The sequence below is a fragment of the Lipotes vexillifer genome, unplaced genomic scaffold, assembly GCF_000442215.2.
Source record: "Lipotes vexillifer unplaced genomic scaffold, Lipotes_vexillifer_v1.1 scaffold334, whole genome shotgun sequence".
NCBI classification, from domain to species: Eukaryota; Metazoa; Chordata; class Mammalia; order Artiodactyla; family Lipotidae; genus Lipotes; species Lipotes vexillifer.
The window spans coordinates 80,229-88,445 of record NW_006799673.1 but is presented as its reverse complement, the minus strand read 5'-3'; the positions used below and the strand labels follow the sequence as shown (position 1 = coordinate 88,445).

The window sequence follows — 8,217 nt, the reverse complement described above, 5'->3', positions numbered from 1 at the left end:
CTCGCGCCCGTCTCTGGAGCTCCTTTAGGCAGCGCTCTTAAAACCCCTCTCCTCGCGCCCCAGGAAACACAGAGGCAAGAAAAGGTCTCTTGCCTCTTGGGTAGGTCCAGACTTTCCCCCGGACTCCCTCCCGGCTATCCGTGGCGCACTAACCCCTTCGGGCTGTGTTCAAGCCGCCAACCCCAGTCCTCTCCCTGCGCTCCGACCGAAACCGAAACCGAGCCTCAGCTCGCAGCCCCGCCCGCCCCCGGCGGGTGAGCACACGAGCCTCTCGGGCTGGTGAGCGCCGGTCGGCGCCGATCCTCTGTGCGGGAATCTCTCCGCTTTGCCCTCCGCGCCCCTGTTGCTGCGCTGTCCTCCGCGGCTCCAAAGCTCCCCGCTCCGCCTCCCGCAGTCTCTGCCCGCGAAGGGGCTCCTAGTGTGTGGAGACTTTTCCTCCTTCACGGCTCCCTCCCACTGGTGCAGGTACCGTCCTTATCCTTTTGTCTCTGTTTATTCTTTTTTCTCTTGCCCTACCCAGGTACGTGGGGAGTTTCTTGCCTTTTGGGAGGTCTGAGGTCTCCTGCCAGCGTTCAGTAGGTGTTCTGTAGGAGTTGCTCCACGTGTAGATGTATTTCTGGTGTATCTGTGGGGAGGAAGGTGATCTCTGCGTCTTACTCCTCCGCCATCCAAGGCCTGTATTTTAATGGTGTATTAGTTTCCCGAGGCTGCTGTAACAAATTAGTGCAAACTTTAGTGGCCTAAAACATTTATTCTATCACAGTACAGAAGGCCAGAAGTTTGGAGTCAGGGTGTTGATGCAGCTGCATTCCCTCTGGATGCTCTAGGGGTGAATCTCTTGTCTCTTCCACCTTCTGATGCCATCGACATTCCTTATGGCTGCATCATTCTAGTTTCTGCTTCTGTGGTCACATTGCCTCTTCTGTCTGTTTCTATTTCTCTTATAAGGATACTTGTATAGTATTTAGGGCCTATGGATAATCCAGATGATCTCATCTCAAGATTTAATTACATCTGCAAAGACCCTTTTTCTTTTCCAAGTTAGGTCACATTCTTCTTTCCAGGGATTTGGTGTGGATATGTCTTTGGGAGACCACATTCAACCCACTACAGGTGGTTAGTGCTGTTTCTGTCCATTTTCTCTGGATGTTTAAATTCCCACTGCATCTAACTCTGTCCTTCGTAAACCAGTGTTCCCTTCCATTCCAGGTGGTGGCTGTGTGGAATGGCTTGCACCAAGGTCCACCAAGGGTGCTGCTCAGTTACATAGCTGCTTCCTTATTTGTGTTGAGTGTTGATTGTATTATTTTCAAATAGCCATTTAGTTTTCTTAATGATGAAAAATTAATTATAGCAAAGATTTTGAGTAATGTTAAAGTTTGCAAAAAAAATGGAGGACTTGACAGCTTAAACAGTAAGTTGCACTTAACTAGGCTTACAGGACATTAGCAGTAACATTTCATTTTGCAAAATAATAAAATGAAGAATTCCTTTTTAAGGATTTCTTTTTAAGGCTATCTTTAATTGTTTCTCTTCATTTCTTTGCAGGTCTTTTAGATAACCCTGAGCTTCGTGTGGTTCTTGTCTTTGGCTATAATTGCTGTAAAGTGGGAGCCAATAATTATCTGCAGCATGTAGTCAGCACTTTCAGTGATATGAATGTCATCTTGGCTGGAGGCCAGGTGGACAACCTGGCATCGCTGACCTCTGAAAAGTATGTCTGATGTGCTTCTGATTTCTTCTGCACATCATGGGAAATGTTCTCATGGGAAATGTTTGGGTTTTTAAAAAACATGCTTAAAGAATTGCTAATAGTTAACTCCATTTTGCAATAGACATAGGTTGAGGGGCTCACACAATGTAATTCTGCTTATTTTTGAAGAATGAAATTTATATATGTTATCCTTTAAGAACTTAGTTGAACTTATACTCTCCTCAAAATTGACTTTCAACATTGTCTACTGAGCTCCCTTGACAGCTCTGTACTCTGTAACTGCAATACAGTAAGTCCCCTACATAACGAACCTTCAAGTTGCAAAACTTTTGTGCGTTTGCATGTCCAATCATGTAAATTAGTTCACGTGACTGGCATACATTGTCACATGCGTGCATCCTCTACAGGTGGTTATGCTTTTGTGTACTGTACAGTACTGTATAGAGTACAGTATCTTTAATTAAAGCCCAGGATGTCCGGAAGCAAGCATAAAAGCAGCGGTGATGTAGCTGATACTGCTAAGAAACACCAAGCGAAAAGAACTGAGAGAGTGGAGCGAGGCAAAAAGATGGTAGACGTCGCTCATTATTATCACATGAATCGTTCAACCATTGGCATGATTCTAAAGAACAAGGACAAGAACATGTGAAGTCTGCTGTGCCGGTGATGTTGACAGTATTATTGAAGAAGTGTGGAAAAGTGATGGAGGAGGTGGAGAAGCTTCTCAGTGTGTGGATGCAGGATCAGCCTCAGTGTCGAGTCCCGCTCAGCTTAATGCTGATTCAAGAGAGAGCTAAGAGCCTTTATGAAGACTTGAAGAAGAAACCTGGCAAAGAATCAGAGGGCACATCTTTTAATGCCAGCCACGGCTGGCTTCATTGGTTCAAGACTAGAGTCAACCTTCATGATGTAAAAGTAAGTGGTGAGGTAACGAGTGCAGATATGGTGGCTGCCCGGGAATTTCCTGAAATGCTTCAAGAAATTACTGATGAAGGCACGTATTTACCTGAGCAGGTTTTTAATGTGGATGAGACTGTACTGGAAGAGGATGCCAGACCAAAGTTACATCAGTAAGGAGGAAAAGTTAATGCCAGGCTCTAAACAGCAAAGCATAGGCTAACTCTGTTGTTTGGTGGCAGTGTTTCCAGCGATATGAAGCTGAAGCCTCTCTTAGTTTATCATTCAGAGAACTCAAGAGCCCTTAAAAACATAGCCAGGGGCTCTCCTCCTGTTGTGTGGAAGAGTAACCCCAAAGCCTGGGTTACATAGGCCGTTTTCCAGGACGGGTTTGTCCACCACTTTATCCTGAAGGTAGAGAAATACTGCTTGGAGAAGGACGTCCCATTCAGCACTCCTTTGCTGCTTGACAGTGCTGTGGGCCACCCCCCCATTCACAGATGGCTTTCATCCCACGTCAGAGTAGTGCATCTGCCACTGAATACAGTGTCTCTCATCCAACCTATGGACCAGGGAGTTATAATGACTTTCAAGAAATATTATTTATGTCACACTTCTCGTCAGGCAGTAAAGGCAAGTGACAAATCAGGAACAACCTTGTGACAGTTTTGGAAGGACTATAACATATACAAGGCCATAAGAAACATTGACTTTGCTTGGCGTGAGGTTACGGCCGTCACCATGAATGGGGTTTGGAAGAACCTTTGCCCGCGGTTTGTTCATGACTTTTGTGGATTTGAGAAGGTGGATGAGGAGTCCAAAGAGGTCTTCAGCAAGTTAGTGACCCTCAGCGAGAAGCTGGAGCTAGATCTGCGAGAGGACAACTTCATTGAACTCCTTGCTGTGCAGCATGAGGAGCTTACTGATGAAGACCTGATGGCATTGGGGGCCCAGAGAAACAAGAGGAAGAAGAAGTAACTGAAGAACCGAAGAGATTCACGACACAGGAAGTGGCAAGGGGATTTTCCTTATTTGAGGAGGCACTGTTAACTTTTTGAGGCATAGGACCCGAACGTAAAATGGTACACAAAGGTTGTAGCAGCTGTTCAGAATGCCATCTGGTGCTACCGTGTCATCTGTGACGAGAAAAAAAGAGCTACTGCCCAGACATCACTTTTTCAAGAGGGTAGATAGAATTGAATCCAGCAAGGAACCAGAACCTGTGCCATCAGCGTCAGGAGTGAGTGAAATTGCAGCTTCCCTCCATCTCCTAGAGCGATCCTTCAGCTCTACCATCTCCCACCTCCTCTTCCTCCTCCAGTCAGTAACTCTTCTTGCCTGTTCACTGGATGCCAGCCCCTGTATGCCAGCTGTTGTACTGTACTACTGTACTTTTCAAGGTACTGTACTGTAAGATAAGAAATGTTTTATTTTTTGTTTGTTTTTTATGTATTATTTGTGTGAAAAGTATTATAAACCTATTACAGTACTATACAGTGCTATATAGCCGATTGTGTTAGGTGGGTACCTCGGCTAACTTTGTTGGACTTAACTAACAAATTGGACTTAAGAACATGCTCTCGGAACGGAACTTGTTCGTATGTAGGGGACTTGTTCGTACGTAGGGGACTTCGTATGGTTCATATGTATGTCACTTCCTCTCTGGTTCTGTTTTCCTCCTCTAAAGGAAATGTGTGGTTCAACAGTACATCTTTATGGTAAAACTTCTCAGAGCCTCTAATACTGTGCTCAGTACTTTGGATCTTTTAGAGGGAGGGGGAATATTATTACCTGTGGCACTTAAATCTATTTGGCCACAAAACCTTTTGTCCATGGAGCATCTTGCAGGCTGACTGGTATTACTTGGCACACATTTTTGGAAATACTGTACTAGATCTTTTTTTTTAACATCTTTATTGGAGTATAATTGATTTAGAATGTTGTGTTAGTTTCTGCTGTAGAGCAAAGTTAATCAGTTATACATATACATGTATCTACTCTTTTTTAGATTCTTTTCCCATATAGGTCATTACAGAGTATTGAGTAGAGTTCCCTGTGCTATACAGTAGGTCCTTATTATCTATATTATATATAGTAGCGTGTATATGTCAGTTCCAATCTCCCAATTTATTCCTCCCCGCTCCCCGCCCCCCCCGCTTCCCCCTTGGTAACAGTAAGTTTGTTTTCTACATCTGTGGCTCTATTTCTGTTTTGTACATAAGTTCATTTGTACCATTTTTTTAGATTCCACATATAGCAATATTACTTGGCACACGTTATTGGAAATACTGTACTAGATCTTTTGAAAGCCTTTTTCAAGCTCAAAAATGATGCATCTTTCATTTTATTATTAGGGCTTTTGTTTTCAAAGATTAAAAAATATTTGCTCTTCTATCTTGAACCATTACCACTTTTCCATTTCCAATGAAAGTATGTCATATTTTGAGTTTGAGCTAATTAAGTGGACATAAATATCAGCTGTTTCCAAAAGCAAGAAAATGAGACCCCTCCTGCCCCCATCCTCCAGATGTTTCCTGCAAGCACTATTATTTGTTTCTCTCTATATTTGTGTTTAGTATTTGGATCCTAGAGTGGTGACCTGGAGACACACTGTTAGAGATCAGTATCATTAAGAGCAGCTTAAATCATCCCAGTCATCATCTCCCTCCTGGTAGTCAGCACTGATGGATCAGGGAAAGCAGGTAGCTAAGTTGAGTTCTCTGGAACCTGAGGAAGAAGGGAGGAAAGCCAACTGCACTGAACTCTAAGCACTGGATTTCATGTATAAGTATACCTGATTCTTGTTAGCTATCTGTGGGTTACTTCTCCTTTTGCCTAATTTTCCTTATTGTCTTTGCTTTTACTTTGAAATTATATACAGATAGGGCAATGGCAATTTAACATACAGCTGATTTTTGAAATGCAACTCACTCAGACATAGTGAGGTGCTAGCCTGTTAGCATGGCTGTCTGTATATAATCTACTCTTTATACCTAATATGGGAAATATACCCTCAACAATCATTACCTCTTACGTGACACGTTAATTTTAACGTGGTCTTTACACTGTGTCATGGAGTAAGGGAAGCCATTGAGTAAATCAATGCTCCATGTTAATGGTGTCCAGATAGAAGCCCCGCTCCCTCCAAAAAAAGGTGAATAATTCTTTTTAGGCAGGAGACTCTTGTTGCAGTTGTATACCAAAGAGGAAATGTAATAAGGTTAAAGGAATAGCAGCAGACTTCAGAAAATGGATTCTGCCCCTCAGAAACTGGTTTTGCCACTAGTTAGCCTTAAGTTGCTTAGTGCTTAAGCTTTTTAAGTCTTAGTTTCTTGTTAACCCAGTGAATCCTGCCCATTTCGTAAACTCTGATAGAAATGTTAGGTACTTACTTGGTTTTCCCCCAATGGGTGTTCACTGTCTTATGCTTTACAACTTTATTGGCATTTTATTTTTATTTTCTTTAGTAACCATAAAATATTTCATTTAAAAAAAAAACCAGGCAAATAGAAACAAAAAGAAAATGGATGATTTTACCTTCAGATTAAGCTAAATTATCAGGTCAAAGCAATAAATAAGACACAGCAATATAGTCTGTCTATTCCTTTATGGACCAAACAGCTTAAAACTTCTGGAATTATGGGTTCTTAGTAAAATTATCCTCCATGATTGAATATTTAATACACCTCTTTTAGAATTTGACAGCTGAGGTAGGGGAGAAAAGATACCAAAGAGGTAAATAATACCAAAAGCTTTAATACATTTCATAGTATATATGAATAAAATTGTAAGATTCCTTTTTCAGGGAAGTGAGAAAGGTGAGAATACTCTGTACCCTTCTAAAACTCAGGTTGGATTTTAGAAATCTTTGTGGAGATGATGCATTTGCCCCTTTGTATCTGTGACTGAGGAAATGGTTGCTTTCTTCTCTGTAGATCTGCCTTCTGCATTCTTTTAATATATTAATTTCAGTAGTTTAATTTTTAACCCTTATTACAGTCCTCTGATCAGGGAGAGAGAGCCTCAGACTAACTGTAGACTAAGGCAGCACTTCCCAACCAGTGAATCAGGATTTTTCTTTTATACTGTAAATTTGAATGGTATTTCATGATATATTGCCACTTTTCTAATTTAATTTTCTAGGAACCCTCTGGATATTGATGCCACCGGTGTGGTTGGACTATCATTTAGCGGACACCGTATCCAGAGTGCCACAGTGCTTCTCAATGAGGATGTCAATGACGAGAAGACTGCTGAGGCTGCGATGCAGCGCCTCAAAGCAGCCAACATTCCAGAGCAGAATACCATTGGCTTCATGTTTGCGTGTGTTGGCAGGGGCTTTCAGTATTATAGAGACAAGGGGAATGTGGAGGCTGATGCATTTAGAAAGTTTTTTCCTAGTGTTCCTTTATTTGGCTTCTTTGGAAATGGAGAAATTGGATGTGATCGCATAGTCACTGGAAACTTTATATTGAAGAAATGTAATGAGGTAAAGGATGATGATCTATTTCACAGCTATACAACAATAATGGCACTAATTCATCTTGGGTCATCTAAGTAAAGCCACCTGTAAAGTGGCTTTCACAATGTATAACTTTCGGGCTCTGTCTTTTCCAGAAAATGGAAACTTGGGATATGTATATTACAAACAAAAAACCTTATATGTATCTGTTTTGTAGCTTTGACATTCTAAAGATTATTTGGTAGTTTTTAATACATTAGATGCAGGACAAGTTTGTACATAATGTAATGCAAGACCGGGAGTTGAGAGCTTTTGCATCAGGCACAAGTGAACCAATTATGGCTATACTGCACCAGATTATGTAGCTGCTGTGTGATAGGACTTTAAATAGTCTTCTGCAGAGGAAGACTGAAAAAGGATTCATCAACAGAAAGGAGATTTAAGACATTCCATGACTACCTCTGCAATGTTAGATGATCTTTCGGCAGACTCATGAAGATATTTTTCTCCCTTAATAAAAGAGAAAAATACACAGATGGCTTGGGAAATTTTTCTCTGCTTTACAATTTTACCATTTTTTTTCAGAAGCTGTAACAAATTACTGACTTTTTACTGATTTGATAAATGTTAAAGAACTATTTTTGTTTTAGTACTCTGAAGTTGCTTAGTCAAATAAATTGCCAAGACTAACCAGTATTTTATTACCTTATAAGGAAAAAAATTTTCCTTTTCCCTCAATAAAGAAATTGCAACAGAAAATTCTTTTTTTCACCTACTTTTATGTAACTAATTGGCAGATGAGACAATTACATCACCTTATTTTGGTTTTATACCAATAAAACATACCTTGGGAACTCAGATAGCTGTGTACTTCATTGCTTTTAGTGAGTGAGTGAAGGAATCCTTTAGAAAAGAAAACCCAGAATAATGGTATTTGTTAGCTAGCAAATCCTGGCGTATTTCCAGTAAAATGTTTTTCAAGTTTCAATTTCTCATTATGTAAATATCAAAATGAAATCTGTGTAGAGAACACCAGTTTCCCCCCAATATCCATTCTTTCCTTTTCACATAGTCATAAAACCTTTGATTTTTCAGCTAGGCACATGCACACCAGAATAAAGACTACATCCTTGTCTCCTTTGCA

At 40.9% G+C, this 8,217-nt stretch overlaps 1 protein-coding gene across 1 annotated transcript in view; it reads left to right on the top strand.

Annotated features, from left to right (window-relative positions):
* The window catches only part of FBXO22 (F-box protein 22), a 37,590-nt gene extending 29,987 nt beyond the window's left edge, over window positions 1-7,603 (top strand). The window contains exons 6-7 of the mRNA XM_007471839.1: window positions 1,549-1,714; window positions 6,755-7,603. Of these exons, the coding sequence (XP_007471901.1) occupies window positions 1,549-1,714; window positions 6,755-7,172 (584 nt within the window). The 3' untranslated portion in view covers window positions 7,173-7,603. The remainder of the gene's footprint in view (window positions 1-1,548; window positions 1,715-6,754) is intronic.
* Window positions 7,604-8,217: the final 614 nt, after the last annotated feature.